The sequence below is a fragment of the Mus caroli genome, chromosome 1 (genome assembly GCF_900094665.2).
Source record: "Mus caroli chromosome 1, CAROLI_EIJ_v1.1, whole genome shotgun sequence".
Classification (NCBI taxonomy): Eukaryota; Metazoa; Chordata; class Mammalia; order Rodentia; family Muridae; genus Mus; species Mus caroli.
Window position 1 is genome coordinate 80,349,492 of NC_034570.1, and position 21,461 is coordinate 80,370,952.

The following is a 21,461-nucleotide window of genomic DNA, read 5'->3' on the forward strand; positions in this document are numbered from 1 at the left end:
CTTACAGTTGGATCTCATGGAGGCATTTCCTCAACTGAAGCTCCTTTCTCTGTGATAACTCCAGCTGTGTCAAGTTGACACAAAAATAGCCAGTACAGTCATGAATCAAATCGTCAACTTGTCCTAAGGACCAATAGCTTAACTGAGTTTATTCTCTGATGTAGTTGGCCATCCAGTTGAGATGCAGGATCTCATCATTATCCTGATCAGAATAAGAATTAATAGTCTAGCTAATGTTGACAGTAAGGTGGTCAGTCATGGGGACTAGGTAAACAGACTGGTACCAGTTATCTGATCTATGTCTCCTTTTTATCTTCCTTTGAGTTTTTCTTTGACCATGTTTCCCCTAATTAGCCATGATTGATTGGCATGCAAAGGCCATGCAAAGTCCTCCCTGTTTTATAAAAAGGGGTCAGGACTGTAGGACTAAGAGAGTCAACTTAATGTTCCAGCCTGGAAATAGAATTCCCCAAATGGCTTCGTTCTGAGTCTATCTGGAAGCTCAGTTCCCTAAAGATTTGATTTCTAGCAACCAAGACTGAGGTTCCTATGGCAGTTACGCTGGCTGTTTCTACCTCTACTAGACTTGGACCAGAGTTTGAGCACATTTGACCATTGTTAACATTGAGTCAAGGCCAGTATGAACTCTCCCTTCTTTTGCATTATAGGCATATACCAGAGAGATAGCATAGACCAGTATATGTAGGGTGGGGTGTGACTTTGTAGTGAGTTGGAGGAGGCACATTTAATCAAACTGTTAGTACAAGCAAGCCAGAGAATTTGAGGACATGATGCGATACTTGTCCTTGGCAGGACGACTAACCATTGGCAGGGCATGTATAACATTGTAGTCCCTGAAGGCCTTTTTCTTGCCAGTCTCCTCTACAATCTGATTTACTGATCCATGTCCCTCCCCTAGACCCATATTGTTCCACCCCTGGAAGGGACATAAGAGAGCAGAAGTCTACCTGAAAGATAGGGTTTCCATCCCTCGTTTTTTCTGAGTTCTCATGTTCAGGTTTAGGGCTAATGGCGATAGTAAACTCTTGTTAGTCTTACCTTTAAGGGGTCCAAGGTCCAAGTACAGCTGTCCTCAGTGGCTTTTATTTTTTATTTTATTTTTAATCTCCCAAGGGATGATACCAGCTACTTTGACAGCAATTGGAGTGGTGACGATAACTGGGTAGGGTCCTTTTCAGACAGTTCTAAGGTCTAGTCAGGGATCCTCTTTATCTAAATCAACTCACCTGACTAGGACTGGTGATGGGATTTGGAGATAGGAGATAGCAGGTGTCTTAGGGGTTCCATTGTTGTGAAGGGAAACCATGACCAAGGCAACTCTTACAAAGGAAAACATTTAATTGAGGCTGACTTATAGGTTCAGAGTTTCAGTCCATTATGATCATGGCAGGAAGCACAGTAGTGTCCAAGCAGACTGGAGGAGCCGAGAATTCTACATCTTCATCCAAAAGAAGCCAGGAGCAGACTATCCTCAGGCAGCTAGGAGGAAGGTCTCAAAGCCCATCCCCACAGTGACACACTTCCTCCAACAAGGTCATAGTGACACACAGCAAGGTCACTCCTCCTAATAGTGCCACTCCTTGGGGCCAAGCATATTCAAACCACCAAGTAAGATTCCCTTCACTGTTGATCAATGGCCTGGTGAGCTTCCTACAAATCCTGCAAGGACTTGAAAAGGGAATGATTTAGACATTTCTCTCTGGGGAATAGCTTGGAATTTGGGAGTGCTGTGGTCTTCCAAACATAATTTCATAAGGAATAAGCCACTCCCAATAAGGAGAACATCAGGCTCTGAGCAGGGCGAGGGGAGGAGGTTGGCCATTTTTTTTTAATTTTTAATATTTTTTTATTACGTATTTTCCTCAATTACATTTCCAATGCTATCCCAAAAGTCCCCCATAACCCCTCCCCCCACTTCCCTACCCACCCATTCCCATTTTTTTGGCCCTGGCATTCCCCTATATTGGGGCATATAAAGTTTGCAAGTCCAATGGGCCTCTCTTTCCATTGATGGCCGACTAGGCCATCTTTCGATACATATGCAGCTAGAGACAAGAGCTCCGGGGTACTGGTTAGTTCATCATGTTGTTCCCCCTATAGGGTTGCAGATCCCTTTAGCTCCTTGGGTACTTTCTCTAGCTTCTCTATTGGGAGCCCTGTGATCCATCCAATAGCTGACTGTGAGCATCCACTTCTGTGTTTGCTAGGCCCCGGCATCGTCTCACAAGAGACAGCTATATCTGGGTCCTTTCAGCAAAATCTTGCTAGTGTATGCAATGGTGTCAGCGTTTGGAAGCTGATTATGGGAGGCCATTTTTTTTTCTCCAGTTTTCAGGATCAGGTTGGTTAGTCTCCTTAAGAGTTCTCTGAGCTCATACACAGTGTAATTTCCAATTAATATTTAATATCTTTTTCAGATTTTGAGACACTTTGGTCATGAAGGCTGGGCTGTTTTGGACCAGAAGGTAGGGGCAGCCCAAACTTCGGAATTTTTTCTAAAGAAGTTTCTTAGCAACCATTGATGTTCTGATAGGGTAATCCTTCATCCATCCTGAGAAGCTGTCTACAAACACTAGCAAATATTCATAGCACAAAATACTAGGCCTGATTTCAGCACAGTCCAGTGCCCAATTTTCACAGGTCCATTTCCTTGGGTATTCTTTCCCACTTTCGGATTTATCTGAGCCACAGGTGGCACATCTAAAAAGTGGCGTTTTAATCCAAAGTTGGAACATAACTGCTGAGGAGTTCAGCAGTTTTCACAGCAGCTAGGTAGGTGGCTTGGTGGAGATCCATAACCAGTTGTCTTCTCAGAATCATGAGAAGAATGGGTCTGCTGTCTAGTAGCATGCACCATCCATGTTATCCTGTGTGGTCAGTTCTTGTTTTGCTCAGACAATTTCACCTGGGGTATATTCCAGGTGCATCAGCAGGGCTACTAAGAGTTGGAGAGCCCCTTGGTTCTAGAGCTACTTCTTGGGTGGCTATGTCAGCCATTTTTTTGCTTCTGGCTTCTGGGGAATCTCCATTTTAGTGTCTTTTGCAATGAACAACAGCCATCCTCTTGGGTAAGTAGTTAGCCTTCCAATAGAGCTAAGATTTCTTTTCTATTTTGGATTTCTTTTTCTGTTGAGGTTCACAGGTCCTCTTTTCTTATCTAGAGCCCTGTGGACATAGACCATTGTGAAAGCATATACTCTATACAATATGGTGATAGTATAAGTGCTACAGCTCTGAGGGGGAAGGTTTCCAATGTCTGTTTTGGCAGTTGTTTTTCCCAATGCAAGTGTTATAGCTATGAAGGGAAGGGTAGCCTGCAATCAGGAGCCAAAGAATACCACAAAGTCATACCGTACAACAGATCTCACACAAGAGATTTATTGGGAGGGGAAAACTCAGGAGGGTGGCTGCCAGTAAGAAGCAGCAGAAAACTGGGAAGAATGCAGAATTCATATAGGGTTTCTAGGGAATGTGGCCTGAGATTGGAGGGATTATGTGGCCTGATTTTGAGGCAACATTGGCTGGCTACTCTTGAGTCTCAAAGGGTTAGGTGTGGCTGTCAGAGTAGTCTAGGGGTGGAGCCTGGCAGCTATAGGTTTCCAGGTGTGGGGTTTACAAAGGAAGTCTCTGCCCAGGCAGGGAATTGCCAACAGATAGTCTGGTCTTTCCTCCAGTCGAGTGCTTTAGTCAAAGCTAAAAGCTCAGCTCACTGAGCTGAGGGTTCCCCTGCTTAAAGAGTTATATCTGATCCTTTCTTGGACAAAACTGCTCCCATCTGTAAACAATACCTGGTCTGGTGTCACCAACGGGTCATCAGTTAGATCAGGTCTGATAGACTGGATCATGTCACTCGCTTCAAGATAGTCATTTAGGGGATCTGCAGGGTCATCATTTAGCAGGTGACTGGCAGGGTTAAGGGTTGATGCCTTGTGGAACTAAATGTGGGATTGATTGAGAAGTGGGGCTTGGTATTGGGTTACCTGGGCATTAGATATCCATTTCTCAGGTCCTCAAGAGGTCCTTAACAAAGCATGGAGCTGTCAGGAACAGTTAGTGCCTTTAAGTTAATTTGTCAGTTTCTTTTACAAGTATACTCAGTCATCTGCCTGCAACCAGGTCAAGACTCTTGGACAGATATGTCACAGGTCTTTTCTAGGGATCCAGGATTTGTGTGAGGACCCCTTAGACAATGCTTCTCACCTTATCCATATACAAGTGGAATGACTTAGAAATGTTTGGGAGGGCCAAGGCCAGGACAGACAGCAGGGGGTTTTTCAAGTCTTCAAAGGCTCTCTGCTCATAATCTGTGTACCTTGATTCTGTCATAGAGGGGTTTGGCAATTTCAGAAAATCTCATTATCCATAGCTGGCAGTATCCAATTGCCCCCAGAAAATCTCATACTTTCTTTTTTTGAAGCAGAGATTTGCAAGGTGACTGAAATATGGTCATGGGAAATTATCCACTTATCTTCCTCTAGGTTGTAGCTTAGGTATGTGAGCTGAGGGATACACAGCTGAGTCTTCTTGGCTCACACTCAAGGGCTCAGAGGGTTTCTAAAAGGCCTTCTGTCTGCATTCCTCCTCAGTAGTTGAAGCTATGAGGAAGTCTTTACATACCTCTGTCTGGGGTGGCTGGGGCCATCTGTAAAAAGTGTTTTTGTTAGGATGGAAGGGTATCCTGGGACTTGGAAGCCCAGGGAAGGAAGGGCCTGTCATCACTTTGACAGCTTTTGTGGCTCAGCTGGGGAAACTCTACCCAGGGAGCTGCAACGCCTCTGCTGAGGAGGCTCTCTCTCTCAGAGATATGTGGTTCCTGAGCTCCCATGTTTTAGGATGGCTTCTATTGGGACACTGACCCACCTCAGAGCTGTAAGGCCCCTGAGCTCCTGTGTCTCAGGATGCCCTTCCACTGGGATGCATTCTCCCCTCAGAGCTGTGTGGTTCCTGGGCTTCCGAGTCCCAGGATGCCCTTCCAGCTGAGCAGAAACCACTTAAAATCAGACCAGGGAAGTCTGGAGATGTTTTACTCAGATCCCAGATATAGGATTTAAGGTCACTTCCAGCTTCCTCTCTTATGTCCTAACCAGATGGTACCGCCTATAGACCAAATTTACCTCTGAAAGTGTTCAGACCATATGACTTTTGACTCCCTCCCCCTTTTGGGTGTTGGCTTGGTGCCTCTAGAGTACTTGGTGGTGATCAGTCACATTTTTTCTGGAGCCTTGGAACATTTCAAGTTGCCCTCTAGGATCCCTTGTAGAGATCTTCCTGGGGCCTCCAAAATAGAGGAGCCCAGGAGATGTAACCACTCAGACATGGTTTCTAGCTAACTGAAAGCCTTCATTCCAGATGGCTGGGTCTATACTCACGTATTCAGGACCCACATTTTTAGAGTAAGTGCTGAGTTTTTGGAATAAGGGCTTTTTTATTTAGTTATTTGTTTATTTATTTATGGTTTTTTGAGACAGGGTTTCTCTGTATAGCCCTGGGAGTCCTGGAACTCACTCTGTAGACCAGGCTGGCCTCGAACTCAGAGATCCACCTGTCTCTGCCTCTGAGTGCTGGGATTAAAGGCGTGTGCCACCACGCCCGGCATAAGGGCTTTTTAAAGGTAAAAACCACATCCTGATATCTTAGCAGCTATAGGGGGAGGTTTTACTCAAGCAAGCAGTTTAACAGAAGCTAAACTAAGTGGTTAGCTGGAAAGGGAGGTTTGTATAAGCAGTCAGTTTAACAGAAGCTAAGTTAGCTGGGGCATTTTGATCTTAGATTCCTAGAATAGAATTACATGCTCTTTGTTTAAACTTTTAAATTCTGTGATGGAAAGCCGGACATGGTGGCGCACGCCTTTAGTCCCAGCACTTGGGAGGCAGAGGCAGGTGAGTTTCTGAGTTCAAGGCCAGCCTGGTCTGCAGAGTGAGTTCCAGGATAGCCAGGGCTACACAGAGAAACCCTGTCTTGAAAAAAAAAAAAAATTCTGTGTTGGAAATTAATCTAAATTTATCTAAGCAGGGAATTGAAGGTCTTGATATAAATAGGATCTATTTTATTTTAGCTGGATAGTCAAACCATTTGATGTATGTACACTGTCATTTTCTCCTAGATACATTATGTCAGTGTCCCTCAGAATCTGAAGGAACTCAAGAAGTATATGGAGAAATAAAACAGGAAGGGGGCTTAGTCAAGTATTGTTTTTTGGGAAGCAGATTTTAAAGTAATTCTTGTATTGCCTAATTCTACTTTCCTGTGCTCTGCACACACTTGAAAGAAGGCTGGAAGGATGTTATCTGAGAATATGAGCAGTGGCTGGACCCTGGGTGTGGCAACTAAATTAGAAGCAACTTCCCATGTAGAAAGATAGCTGAAAGGTGGGCTGTTTCACTTGGTGCTTTATTTCCATCTGGGGACTGTAAATGAGTGAGAGCAGGCCCCCAGCTTCTACTGTTTGAACATGACAGTGACACTCCATGGAACCCTGAAAAACAGTTTTTTTTTCTTTTCTTTTTCTTTTCTTTTTTTTTTTTTAAGGGGTGGGTGGGTGTTTTGAGACAAGGTTTCTCTGTGTAACCCTGGCTGTCCTGGAACTCACTCTATAGATCAGGCTGACCTCAATCTCACAAGAGATCCACCTGCCTCGGCCTCCGGAGGGTGTGCCACTGCTGCCCAGAAGAAAGCAGTTAAGAGTTCTGTGTGCTGTGCTTTTAGAGGAATGATGGAGGACTACTGACTTAGTGTTCATGCTGCAGGCTTCTTGACCACTGACTTTTGCCTTTTTTCTTATTGGCCTTTTTGTTTGTTTGTTGTTTATTTGTAAGACAAAGTATCATTATATAGCCCAAGATAGTCTTGAACATATGATCTTTAGTACTGAAATTAAAGGGTGTACCACCATGTCTGGCTTTCTTAGTCTTGGTGTTTAGAGGCTCTTTTTAGATAAGAAATGTTAGGCCTTTATGGGTTGGTGAAACAGTTCCCGAGGCATTAGGGTGACCAAGCTGAATAGAATTATCAGGAGTTGATATGGTGAGGGAGATACCCTTAGGATGGCGTTCTATATTCCTGCAAACAGATTAGTCATTGTCTGCTCTATGAGGGTGAGTATTCTGGAAAGGATTTCTTCAGAGGCAGTGGCGTTTACCTCCAGTCTGAAGTGTAGTAGTTTTTCAGCTGCTGGAAAGAGGAGCTGACGATTCATAGGTCTCTTTAAAAGAATGGAGGTGGAGGGTTGTTGCTGTGAAGGGCCCTGGGCTAGAGAGGAAAGAAGTATGGGGAAAAGCATACCCACATTAGACCTCCCTTTGAAGCCTGGTGGGCCTGTGACTGAGGGTAGGCTCTCAGTTGTAAAGGTTATTGGGATCTTTGGGGGAGCTTTATAAACACTGCCCCCTTAGGTCCCTTAACTAATTGATTTTGATTTCTCAGGAAGGTCCCTCAGCTGGGGATGGATGAGGCTAGTGTTTCTCAGAGCCTGCCTGCCTGCCAGGTAGTTCTATTGGTGCTTGTAGTTGAAAGGCACCGGGTGAGAGGATATGACAGCAGGACAGATGGATAGAGCCCAAAGAAGACTGATATTTATTCTCCCTCCCTCCCTCCCTCCCTCCCTCCCTCCCTCCCTCCCTCCCTCCCTCCCTCCCTCCCTCCCTCCCTCCCTCCCTCCCTCCCTCCCTCCCTCCTTCCCTCCCTCCCTCTCCCCCTCTTTTTTTTGGGGTGTGGGGACAGGGTTTTAGCCCTGGCTGTCCCAAAACTTGCTTTGTAGACCAGGCTGTCATTGAACTCACAGAACTCCTGCTTGCCTTTGCCTCCCAAGTGCTGGTATTTCAGAAGTGAGCCACCACCATACCCAGAAGTCTGATTCTTCTTTTTTTAAGTTATGTATTTACATCCCAAATGCTGCTGCTGCCACCCTTCTCCCCCTCCTTCCAGGGTTCCTTCTCCATCCCCTTCCCTTTCACCTCTGAAAGGGAGGATAGCCCCTCCCTGGGTACCCCCCCCCCTCCCGTGCATCAAGTCTGCAGGATTAGGTGAGAAGTCTGATTCTTAACTTGTAAGTGGGCCCTTATCACAGCTGCTTGTCCAGGTAGGCTGGGAGAGAGCAGAGAACTGCATTCTAACCTGGTGCCTGGGAGGCCAATTCAGGTGCTCTGGAGCACACTTTGGTCTTGTTTTTCTTGTGCAAAGTGTTGCAGATGGAACCCTGGGGACTCTCCCTTGGTAAGCAATTGCTTTTTCACTGAACTCTATCCCCTCACACTTTGAGAGAAATGGAGAGTAGTAACTTACACTGGGTGTGGGCACATGCCTGGAATCCTAGTACTTAGGAGGCAGAAGCAGCAGGATCTGAAGTTCATGTCCACAGCTCCAGTTGCATTGTGATTTGAGACCAGTTTGAGTTTTATGAACTCATACCAAAAAACAAGACCAGAAAGGAGAGGCGGTGGCTGGGAGGGAAGAAGGAGAGGGAGGATTGATTGAGATTGATCAGAATTTAAGCTCTAAGTGTGGGACTTATTCTGGAAGAGGGACAGAACCAGTGGTACATGGTAGCCACTTAGAAATGAGGGTATTTTTACTTAAAAAAATATATTACGTGTGTGTGTGTGTGTGTGTGTGTTATGGAGGTATGGAGGTTGGTGATGTGCCACAGAACACAAGTCTGAGGACATCTTGTGGGAGCCGCTTCTTTTCTTCTACCTTGTTAGTCCTAGAGATTGAACTCAGGTTGTCAGTCTTGAGAGCAAGTGTCTTTATCTGCTGAACTATCTATTTTACTGGCTCTGATATTTCTTTTAGCTTTGATGATATTTGAGTCTAGACACAGGAAATACAAGGCTAAGAGTGAGTGACATGGCATAGGTCAGTGAAGAGAGTGGCTTGAGGTGAAGTCTATTCCATGTGGCTTGGACACTGTCGACAGCATTCAGTACTAGGTAGAGTGGGCAGTGACCTTTATTAGACAGAAGTGCACCGGACTGCTCATTTACATTAGGGCATTAGTACGGCTGCTGTAGCACTAGGCATTACATCTGCGCTCAAGTCAGAAACAAGGAGGAAGGGGGGTTTTGAAGCTGCTTGTGTTCCTTTATTCTAGAGACAGGAGAGCCATCTCCCTACACCAGCTCTGTGACTTTGCCCGGGATGGAGGAAATGGTAGTGAGCAGTGGGGAAGGCCCCTGAGATCTTGTTAGCAATGCCAGGCGACAATCTGCTTGATTGTGCTGGTGGATATTTTCTGTGAATACCAGATGAAGGACAGACCCTGAGCAGCGGGGTCTGTGAGTGAGGATAGGAATGAGATATCTCCCTTCCTCTTACTACAAGTTTCTATGGATTAGGGGCTTGAGAATATGGTCACTTTTAATACTGGTGCTGTTGGAAAGAAACCAGGGCATTGGCAAAGGTGAAATTTGGTTCTCTTTGGTAAGAAAATAAAGCTGTTGACACTTTCCCCAAGTTGGTATTTTGGAAGTCTTTAGAAAATAAGTCTATGTAGTGTTGCTCTTGTTACATGGACAGTGTCCTTCCTATGTGCATCCTGGGTCTGTGGGGCTGATAACTCTCCAGGATGGTGGCTGTCCAGGTATGCCTTAGTCTACACTCTTGCCATCAGGCCCTCAGTGTATAACATTGTATGTGTCCCTAGTTGTGCATTTCCTTAGTGTCCCAGTAGACCATGATAAGACCAGGTAGGGGTGCACATGGACTTGCTTATGGTATTGGGGCAGAGGAAATTGTTATGAATGTCCATGTTTGTGTAGGGGCATGTGTATGGTTGTGTACAAGGAAGCCAGAAGACAACCTTGGATATTGTGCCTCAGGCATCCCTCACTAGGACCTGAGCTTCACAGATTAGGCTAATTTGGCTGGCCAGGAGCTCTGGGGGAATCACCCAGTCTTTACCTTTCCCTAGTGTTTCTATTACAAATGTGAACCACCACTTCAGACTTTTTACGTGGGCTGTGTGGTTTGAACTTGGGTCCTTGTATTATGCTACAGCCACTTTACTGACTGGTCATTCTCTCCAGATACCCTCTTTTACTTTCTTCCTCTGCCTGACTCATATGTATGTATGTATGCTTGTATATGTATATTTAAAATTTTTAATTGTGTGTGTGCACGCACACACCTGCATGTGAATGAGGTGCCCCTGGAGACCAGAGACATCTGCTATCCCAGTCATTTGTGAGCTGCCTGATGTGGATACTGGGAACTAAACTTTGGTCCTCTGCAAGAACAGTACCTGCTCTGTACTTCTGAGCCATCTCTCTAGCCCCCATCTCATATTTTTAAAGTGAGCTTCTGAGTCTTCTCTCCCTGATGTGGGCCATGTGACCTATACAACAACAGCCAAGCAGTGATGTCCACTTTGTCACTCCTGTTGGGTTCTGTCTGTACACTAAGGAACAACTTTGAGTAACTCAGGCTCATGTGCTCTGACCTCCTTAAATATTTCTGCAGAGAGACTTGCACACACACACCTGTACCCTATGCCCTCACACCCTATTGTATACCTCTTTGCTCTGCAGCCTGAACTGTTGTCCGAGCTATTGCCTGCTCTGTGTCTGTGTTTGAAGAAGAGAGGCAGGAAAGAGAATACATTGCTGAATCCCCTCCCTGTGCCTGTCCCTGACTCTTGCTAGCTCTCTGGTCTGCCCGGCAAGCAGCATTTTCTTCTGGTTCCTCTTGCAGGCTTCCTTTGCAAAATCCAGCACGTGGTTTCAGGGTGCAGTTTTCTTGACCACTTTTAAAAGTTAATTGTCTTAGACTGAGTTTTAAAAAATATCCTGTAGCATATCTGTAGTACTCAGAGCACGAATCAGAAGACAAATGCTGTTTCTGAGAAAGCTTCAAAGAAATAACTGGTTTTTATCTTTCTCCATCCTTTTCCGCTGCAAACCCACCAGGGTCTCCTTCTGAGCATGCTTGTTCTATAAATAGAACAGCAGGTCTCTTTGGGCAGCCCAGGCTTGCAGGCTCTGGTCTACTTACTGAAACATATTTTTGTGACTGTGTGTGTTTGTCTGTGTATATGGGTGATGGCGTAGATTGTGTTTTAATTTTGCTTTTTTTCCTCTTTTGTAAGAAAAACTAGCAGCAGATGCAAAAATACTTTTGTATCTCTTCTTTAATGATAATTTGTAACTTTTCTGGGTTGACCTGTTGGTTTTGTGGCCTTATTTTTATTTTAAAATTTGTACTTAGGAAAGAAATGGAAGCAATTTCTTCCCCTTCCAAGGTAAGGAAGCTGAATTGGGGTGAGGAGGGATCTCTAAGTGAGTCCTTTAATGTCCACAGGAGAGGTTCTCTGTGTGTGCTTCAGGCATGCATGGATGGTTATGTATGGATGTATTTAACAAGAATGCCATCCATGCAAGCTTGGAACTGGAAAGGGCACTCAGAATCAAAGCTGGTTCTAGCTCCTCCATACTGCAGATTGGATTGTGTCCTGGCCTTAGGTCCTTGTTTTGCTGTAGTGGCGGTAGCTGGATGTGCTTCTTCCTTGGTTTGTGGCATCATGCTATGTTTCCCTTGATATTTTTTAACTGCCGGAAATAGTCTAAGTGATGCTTTCAGAAGTAAGAGGTGAAGGTAGATTCTCAAGAGGGCAGCTGGTATAGTACCAGGTAGGATCCACAGAGTACATTCTAGTGAGCCTGTGAATAAATGTGAGCACCTGCATCCCGCCCGGCTGGTTAGAAGGTGCCTAAGGAAGATGCCTTGTGTCAGGAGGAGGACAGAAAATCTCAGGCACCATTTAATGGCCTGTGCTCTGCTGGTCTGTGGACCCCAAACCTGGTTCTGTGTGTTTAAGGAGTGAAGGAGCTGGGGTTTGGTTTAATATATTTTTTTTTTCTCTCTCTTCCTTCCCTGAGATACAGGATGGTGAAAACTTAGTTATACACTGTGCTGTCTTTTTATTTTGGCACTTTTGGATGACCCAAGGTTTCTGTGTCTTGTTTACTCTGGTTTTATGTTAGGAAGTTTAAAGTATCCTCAAATGCCAGGTGGTGGTGGTGGTGCATGCTTTTAATCCCAGCACTTGGGAGGCAGAGACAGGTGGATTTCATGAGTTTCAGGGCAGTCTAGTGTACAGAGCAAGTTCCAAGACAGCCAGGGCTACACAGAGAAACCCTGTCCCAAAAAACTAAGAAGACCCCTGTCTCAAAAAACTTTAAAAAAAAATTCAAATGTCTAGGTGCTTCATACATACACTATTTTAAAAGTTGTTTAAAGGGCAAAGCTGTATAACTGTAGTATAAGGAAAGTGCTGAATATGGAGTTGAGTTCTTATTCTTCTGGATATTATTTATTGTTGTTATTTTTTTCTTTGCAGTGGTGGGGATGGAACCCTGGGCCTTGAGTGTGCTAGACAAACATTCTATACTGAGCTATACCAGGCCTGTTATTAGTGTTGACTGCATTGCTGACTCTGAGTGTTTCAGGGCATCTTGCCATTCCTTGAGTGTTTGATTTCCATGTAGTAAGTTAGGATCAGTATTCACTGGGAGCCAAGTACATGGGACCATGCTCTGACTTGCTGTTATCCGAGCAGGGGAAGTTCTCTAGGGAGAAGGGAATATTTCCTGTAGTATAATGGGCTTGTCAGTATCATGGGGGTGGGGGAGTGGGGAATAGAGGGGACAGAGATGAGTGTCAGATGCCTATGTTGACCTCAGAACCATGCACAGGGCTGAGTAGAACACAGGCCTAGAGCCACACTGAAACTCAGAGCAGTGAACATGAACAGTTTTGGCAACAAGATCCTGAGAAATGGCAGGAGGCCAGAGAACACGAAGGCAGGGCCAAGAATAGCTGAAAAATACCAAATGCGAAGCTGGAGAATGCACTGGTCTTTGTTGTCCCCAGCTGCTACTTCCTGGAGTCCCTCGAACCTCAGTTTCCCCTTTGCTAATCTGTTGGGCATAGTTAGGAAACACCTTGAGTCTCTAAGGCATGGTCTGTTAGAGAAATGGTATACCCCTTGCTTCTCCCTTAGCAGCACAGTGATATATGGCCAGTGTTGAGGTCAAGGTCTGTGAGAGAATAAGAACTGTTCTTCTGGTAGGCTGCTTGGCCCCTTAGGGGCACAACCTTGTTCATTAGTCACAACAGGCTGTTTCAGGGCAAAATGGGCACCTCAGAAATGCAGCTCACAGTGTGCTTTTGTGCTTTCAGACCATCCTCAAAGAAGGCATGCTGACCAAACAGAACAACTCGTTCCAGCGATCCAAGAGGAGGTACTTTAAGCTTCGAGGGCGAACACTTTACTATGCTAAAACTGCAAAGGTGAGGCACTGTTAGAGAACCTCCTCAGGAGCCACATTAGGAGCTTAGTACTCATGCACAGGATAAATACTTGCATACCAGTTATTTCTAGGTAGGGTTGTTTGTTGTTTGTTCGTCTGTTCGTTTTGGTCATGTTAGAATTGAACACAGAGCCTTGGATGTGGTATTCACAGTGTACCACTGAACTATAGCCCCCATCTCATCTGGCTTGTAATAAATAGTAGGTGTCAGATTTTATTTGTCACTAAGCATGCTTTATTTTTCATAAAAATTATTTCTGTTCATTTCCCCTTTCTCTGAAAATGGAAAAATGGTCACATAACTAACTATATTACAGTTAGTTTCCTTTCAGAAAGATGGGAACCACAGGCTCGTGAATCTTTTATATGGGCTAAGAGCTACTCTGGTCATCAGGCATCTTAGTGTGTGAACAAAAATATGCAGGTCTTTATCTCTAGGCTTCCCAGCTGCTGGCCCTGGGTGGTGAGTTCCTGCCCTGTTAAGACTCAAAGCTGGACTCCTTAGGCAGGTGTCAGAGGAGCAGCTGGGATGTTGCTGTCAGTCTTCAAACCCTAGTGTGCAGACTGGGAGGCCTAACATGGCTCAGTGTTGGTGGCAGTTCTAATACTCAGGCAATAAGAAAAGTCTGGAATGATAAGCATCCCTAGAGAGTTAGTGTGCTGAAATGAGGAATGGAGCAAGGCAGCATGGCTAGAAGGGTTCTCACCACAGCCATGGCTATTTTAGTCCTATTGGTGGGGGTGGGGAAGGTTTTCTTAGTTGTTAGTCTTTCTTTCAGGGATTCCAGATAGAGTCATCTTAGAATAGAGGGAACAGTGAAATAAACCGGAGGTAGGGGCTGTGGCTTGGGCGTTAGTCGGGAGAGGAATAGAGGCAGCTCCTAGAACTGGCTGGACTCTGTAGGACTAAATTCCTCATGCTCTATTCCTTGGCTTTCTTTATGGTGGTATGGGTTATTCTCGTAGGGTCTGTCTCTTGCCCCTACAGTATTTGTTTTAGTTGGAACTTTTTTTCCATATATGTTTGCTGGAGAAACCCAAACCAGAGGGATCCTCTAACTCTGGATCTAAAATATCTCATATCTAAAATGGAAGCACAAGAAAGAAAGGTCAGCATTGGTGTACATACCCACTAATGAACTCTGGAGTGAAAGCCACAGACTACCTGTGATCCATGCTCTTTGGGAGAGCCAGGCAGACAGGTGGTTGCATGAATTTTGCATGGTGTATTGATCAGATGTTGAGGTTTCAAGGAACCTGAGCTTGTAGGTGTGGGTTGGGAGAATCTGGGCAGCACCACCAGTGCTTGGATGTGCTTGCCCTGGCTTGCCTGAAATCCTCTGTTTGCATCTCTCTCCAGTCCATTATATTTGATGAGGTAGACCTGACTGATGCCAGCGTGGCAGAATCCAGCACCAAAAATGTCAACAACAGTTTCACGGTAAGATTCTAAGCCACACCCTTATCCTTCTCCAAGGTTGCTTTTCTTTCTCGTTGGGATGTGGCATGAAGTACTTCAGAATTTCTCATCCCCTTCATGATGAATTTCTGGTAAATGTTGGATTTCATGCTGAAAGCAGTACTGTGGCTGGAGAATAATCAGAATATGCTAATGTAAGCACAAAGCAAGAAGGTCCAAATGAAATGTTTTTAATGTTGCTGCTTATGCATTAACATTTTTGTACAGAGGCTTGCTTGCTTCTTCCTCTTTCTCTCTTTCTCTCTCTTTCTCTCTCTTTCTCTTCCTCTTCCTTTTCCTCATTCTCTTTCCCTCTTTCTCTCCCTCTCCTTCCTTCTTTTTCTTTTTTTTGGTTTTTGAGGCAGGGTCACTCTATATAGTTCTGGTTTCCCTGGAACTAGCTGTTCCAGGCTGGTGTTGAACTCACAGAGAACTGCCTGTCTCTGCTTCCCAAGTACTGGGATTAAAGATGTATAAAGGGTTACATCACCACACCTGGCTTATTTTTGTGGTAATTTGGGAAGACCAGAAAAGCTTATATTAAGAGAATTGAAAAGCAACTATGATTCACTCTCTCACACATAGAATATTAGTATTTTGATATACTTCTTTTTATTTTATATTTAATGCATTTGAGCCCTTTCCTTTCCAAATCTGTAACAGTTATGTAGTGTTTTTTTTTCTTTTTTTCTTCAAAAGTTCTAAGACATCAGGGGCAGCCAACCACTCACTCTGGTTTTATCTTTGTTCAGTCTTTTCTGTGTCCTTCTTGGAATTAGACTGATAATTTTCTTTCACATGTTTTTTTCTCTTGAAAACTTTTGGTGACTCTTCTCTCATAGTTGATCTAAATGTGCATATTATTTATATAATGTTTTCTTGTAAGACTATATATACCTTTGGCCTCACAAGCTGATGTTAGTTAGCAGTATCAGGACTTGCTCTAGTGGTGGCACTGGAACCTTTAAGGCATCTTTTTTTATTAGTAAGCTAGCTCATAGACACAGAAAATATTTGCCCCCTAATTTCTCAGATTATCCCTTTATAACTCAGTGAAGGTGGGTACCATCTTCGTATTAAGAGACTGAAGATTTTGGGTAGGCGTTGGTTTGGCATCATTTTAGGTGTGGATGAATCACTGATGTTTGGGTTGGACCATCTGTATTTTCCATTGGTGTAATTGCTGCAGGCTTTACCTGTGGTCATCTAACTAGCTGGGCTTTCCTCATGGCCCCTTTATTCCCACTGTCCTTAGAGTGTTTGTGCTTTTTCTCCACTAATTTTGTTGTTTACTCACTAACTGTGGAAAGGCATTTAAACCATGTAGGTCAGTGGTTCCCAACCTTTTAAATATTGCAATCCTTTAATATAGTTCCTCATGTGGTGGTGACCCCCAACCATTAAATTACTTTATAGCAGTAATTTTGCTACTGTTTTTTTGTTTGTTTGTTTGTTTGTTTTGTTGTTGTTGTTTGTTTGTTTTTTGAGACAGGGTTTCTCAGTGTCACCCTGGCTGTCCTGAATCTCACTCTGTAGACCAGGCTGGCCTTGAACTCAGAAATTCGCCTGCCTCTGCCTCCCAAGTGCTGTGATCACAGGCGTGCGCCACCACGCCCAGCAGTTTTGCTACTGTTATGAGTTGTAAAATGTAATGTAAATGCCTGGTATGTAAGATATCTGATTTGTGACCCTCAAATGGGTCATGACCCACAGTTTGAGAACCAATAACATAGGTGACCTGTTCTTGGGTTTGTGGGTTTTTTCCTTCCTTGAGAGGTTTCCTGTAGTTCAGGCTAGCTTCGACTTGATAAGTAGCCAAGACCAATTGTAACCTGCTGATCCTCCTGCCCCACCCACCTACCTTAGCTGATACTATAGCCATTCACTATTTTGCCTGACTTGATGTGATTACTTACGTTTTGTTTTATTTTTCAAGACAAGGTTTCTTTGTCATAGAATTAGTTCTGTAGACTAGGCTGGCTTTGAACTCACAGAGATCTATCTGCCTCTGCCTTTTAAGTGTTGGGATTAAAGGTGTGTGCCACCATTCCTCAGTGATTCACTTACTTTTAAATTTTATTTTCTGTAGTACTGGGAATTGACCTAATGGCTTTGTGCATGCTAGGTAAATGCTCTACCACTCACTGAATTATATCCCAAGACACTTTTAGAGTTTTTATTTTTTATTTTTTTGGTTTTTCAAGACAGGGTTTCTCTGTGTGGCCCTGGCTGTCCTGGAACTCACTTTGTAGACCAGGCTGGCCTCAAACTCAGAAATCCGCCTGCCTCTGCCTCCCAAGTGCTGGGATTAAAGGCGTGTGCCACCATGCCAGGCTGAGTTTTTATTTTTTAAGTTATTTTTTATTTTATGTGTGTTTGTAAGTGCCTGTGCATACATGTATGTGCCATGTCTATGCCTAGTGGGAATCAGACCCCTAGAAATTGGAGTTACAGGTGTTTGTGAATTGCCATTGTAGGTACTGGAAATGGAGTCTGGGTTCTCTGAAGAAGTAAGAGCTTATACCTGCTGAGACATTTCCCCAGTCTCTTTTTGGAGTTTTTAATAGGACCACTTGACCCCCGTTTGGCCTGAGACTTACTTTGCAGCCTAGGCTAGTCTGAGTCTTCTGATGTTCCTGCCTCAGCATTTTGTATGTTGAGATATTGGATATTTGATATCACACCTGGTTTATGTCATTGTCGTCACCACTATTATCTTCTAAAACAGCTATTTATTTTTATTTCTCTGTGTGTGTGTGTGTGTGTGTGTGTGTGTGTGTGTGTCTTTGTGAGCTTGTGCATACCATGTGCATGCAGTACTCACAGAGGCCAGAAGAGTCTCCACATTTCCTGGAACTAGAGTGAAGGTGGCAGTAAGTTGCCTGCCATGGAGCTCAGGTCCTCTGAAAGAAAAGTACATTCTGCTAACTTCTGAGCCACCTTTCCAGCCTTTAAAATGATTTTATTTTGTTCTTAATTATGTGCATATGTGTGCAGATACCAGAAAAGGCCAGAAGAATTGGATTCCCCCTGGAGCTGGAGATCTAGGTGGTTGTGAGCTGCCTCATTGTGGGTGCTAAGAACTGAACACTAATCCTCTGCAGAGCAGAATATTTAACCACTGAGACATCTCTCTAGCCCCCTTTGTTCTTTGTGCATCTGTTATCTGTCAGTAATCTCTCTGTCTCTGTCTCTCTCTCTCTCTCTCTCTCTCTCTGTGTGTGTGTATGTGTGTATCTGTCTGATCTATCTGAGATAGGGTCTGTCTATAGAGCTTAAACTAGCCCATAACTGGTGATCCTTCAACTGTAGCTTCCAAGAGTTGAAATACCTTTATGATCTGCCTCACCTGGCTTGTGCTTTGGTTTTTATTTATTTAAAGATATATTTAAAAATTAAAAAAAAAAAGTGTGTGTGTTGTGTTTACAATGGTATGTATGAGGTGGCCAGAAGACAACTTTGAGATTTGGGGGATGAGTTCAGGTTGTCAGGCAGGCAGGGAACATTGTTGCACACATGACACTGAAGCAGTAGCTGAGAGCTCCATCTTGATCCAGAGCTGAGAAAGAGAGATGGGTGAGTGAGGGGAGGGAAGAGAGAGAAAATGCACATGGGCTTTTGAAACTTTCAAAGCCCACTCTCATGGTACCCTTCCTCCATCAAGGCCACACCTACTCCAGCCAGGTCATACCTCCTAGTCCATGCAAACATTTCCAACAGCTTATTCCCTAGTGACGAAGCATTCAAATAGATGAGTCTGTGGACACCATTCCCATTCAGACCACCAAAAGGATGGTTTTACTTTTTCTGTTTGCTGATTTTCACTTTTGATTCAGTGGTGTGTTCATGCATGAGTCACTTCATGTGTATAACCCAGCTTGAGAACGAATACCACTCTAATTGACTTCTTGGCCTCTCTGGCTCCTAATAAGTGTTTGTCATTGTGTTAATTTTCTCCATGTCTTATCAGTCCATTCTATATAAGCATTTATCATTTAGGATTACTCACTGTAAATATGAGAAATATCAGTGACAGCATTGTTGCTGTTTTTGAATCTCTTGTATTTTAGAAATATTGCTGCTCAAGTCCTTTTGTAGCTTTGTTTCTATCTGCTTCATGGGTTATATTTAGACTTTGTCTTCTTGTTTGAGAACTTTGTTTTGTCACTGACTCAGCAGATGATTTTTGGGGGCTTCCCTGGCACATATATTTGAGCTCTAAAGGTCAGCAAACAAGGAGAGGAGTTCTTTTTATTAAACTTATATTTTTGTGGCGAATTGGAAATAAAACCAGAGTGGGTCTCCAGAGGAACCTGAGATTTGCCTTTGGCTGCTTAGCATCTAGGTTTCCTTCACCAGATAAAGAGCCTGGGTAACAGGCCACATACATTTCTCTTCTTCTTTTCTTCTTCTCCCCCCCCCTTTTTAAAACAAAAGATCATTTATGTATACAGTATTTATATGTGTACATGTGGGTGCCTGGTACCTAGGGTAGCCAGAAGAGGGCATTGGCTCCCCTGGAACTGGAATTATATGATTGTGGTTGCTGGGAACAGAACTTGTATCCTCTGCAAGAGCAGCAAATGCTCTTAACCACTGAGCCATCTCTCCAGCCTTTCACTTCTTCCCTTTCTGAGGCATCTCATGTAGCTTAGGCTGGCCTCAGACTTACTGTATGGATGAGGATGACCTGAAGTTTCAATGTTCTTGCTCCTCTACCTTCCAGTTGCTGGCATCACAGGCTTGTGCCTCTACATTCAGTTCTCTTCTGTTTTCTTAATCTCCAAAATTACAGAACATCCTTGAAAGATAACACAGACTTTGTCAGGTTGAAACAATTATAAGACACAGTATTTAAAATTTAGACTGAAAACCAGAAGAAGTCCTGTGTTAGCTTTATTAGCTGATGAACTTGAGTGAGTCATGTGACTGAGCTGTAGGTTCTTCTTCCAAGAAATGAGGCCTTTGGGTTTCAGGAGCTCTAAATTAATGAGTACAATGAAGGCTTGGTAAAGTGGTTGCTGTTAGTATCAGAATGGTAGGTACACACTGAGTAGTCAGAAGCAAGAGCTGTAAATTAATTTATTATATCATTTTGCTCCTAACTGGAGCTCCTTCTACTTTGGCATCATTACATTTCTGAAATACCACAGTTTGTATGTTTGGGAGTAACATGTATCTGAACCCAATTGCTGTAGATTGTTCTCAGTTTTACCAGACCCCAAGGCCATATAGCCATATCATTTAACCCTTTAGGTCATGGCAGCAATCAGTATCATTTGGGTTGAACCTTAAAGAGAAAAGAACATTTTCAAGAATGTTCCTGAAATAGAAAATCATTAAAAAGAGTCATCCTCTGCTCAATTTAAGAAGTGCTATAAATCTTTGAGAGGCTCCTGGCTTCTTCACTGATGTAGCTGGAAGGTCTGTCTTTCTGTTTCCTGTCTTTGCTGATGTGCTCTGGCATGGTCTTGCTTCAGCCACTGCTTTTAGAAGGTGTCATATGCACTGGTGTCTGGAGGGAGGGGCCTCCCTATGCCATCTGCAGACCCTGTCCTTTTCTTGGAGATCGTGTGAAGCTACCCATACGGCCTCTTCCTGCCCATCCTGTGCTTAGGAAGCTGTCCTCTGCTTCAGAGTCGTAGTCCCAACCTGGTTGTCCTGTAGCATTCTTTGGAACTTCAAAAGTCCCCACGCTATTCTAGAGACTCTGAAGCTAATTTTCAAATGGATGATATTTCAAGGCTGCCTAGGATTTTGGGGGACAGGTAACTTTAGGACCTTGATTGAAGGTACTTTACTCCACTGATGTGGGGTTGAATCATCACTTAGTAATCGGTGTCCTTAGTGACACTGCTTTAGGCTAGCTCGAGTTTGAGACCAGGAGGTTTAAGGCCCTAACCCTTCACCTCTGGGCTGACTGACTTTGAGTGCTCTGATGTGCTGCTGCTTCAGCATGGCTGTTGGGATGTGGAGTTGCCTCATGGTTGAAACCTTTTGTGGATTAGGGTCCTCAGATTTGGGTGGGGAGCTTTGAGGCAGGCAAAAGCTGTGTGTCTGTGCACAGAAGCAAATTCAAAAGCTTGTTTATTCGTGGAGAATGTGGGACTCATTTGACAGCAAGGAAGGCTCACACTGGTTACCAGAGTTCTAAAGTGAAACACATTGAAAACCATATAAATTTTAGAAAAACTTGACTTTACCTTCTTTTTTTTTTTTTTTTTGACAGTCTTATATTGTAGCAAACTCTGTATTGGAAACCTGAAGGGAATATATAGGGTGGATAAATGTTCCCTCTGTTCTGGAAGATGTCTCACAACTGAGATATGAAAGAACTAACCGTAGTCAGTAGTAAGCAGGAGAAAGCCCAAATAGAACCAGGCACTATGTGTGCATGTGCCTGTGTGTGTGTCTGCTTTATTTACTAGTTTGTGATAAATGTCCCCCCCAGTCATGAGTTTTTTGTGAGGATGCAATCTGTAGTGACAAGTGTTTCACTTTGTTGGGTGTCACAGTTGGCCAGTTACTACTCTTAGTACTAGGAATTGAGGGTGTCTGGCTAGCCATATATTGTTAGAAAAGCATCATCTCACATCAAGAAAGGGACAAGTGTGGCAGTTAGTGTGGCTTCCCTGCAGAGTGGCTCCCTCTCTCAGCCCCTTTGCTTAGCAGAGGTG

General features: G+C 43.9%; 1 protein-coding gene across 2 annotated transcripts in view; it reads left to right on the plus strand.

Moving 5' to 3' along the window:
- Positions 1 to 21,461, plus strand: part of Dgkd (diacylglycerol kinase delta) — an 89,281-nt gene that overhangs the window by 14,124 nt on the left and 53,696 nt on the right. For both annotated transcript variants that reach the window (XM_021157517.2, XM_021157525.2), the window contains exons 2-3: positions 13,195 to 13,305; positions 14,686 to 14,766. In XM_021157517.2, coding sequence (XP_021013176.1) covers positions 13,195 to 13,305; positions 14,686 to 14,766 — 192 coding nt within the window. The remainder of the gene's footprint in view (positions 1 to 13,194; positions 13,306 to 14,685; positions 14,767 to 21,461) is intronic.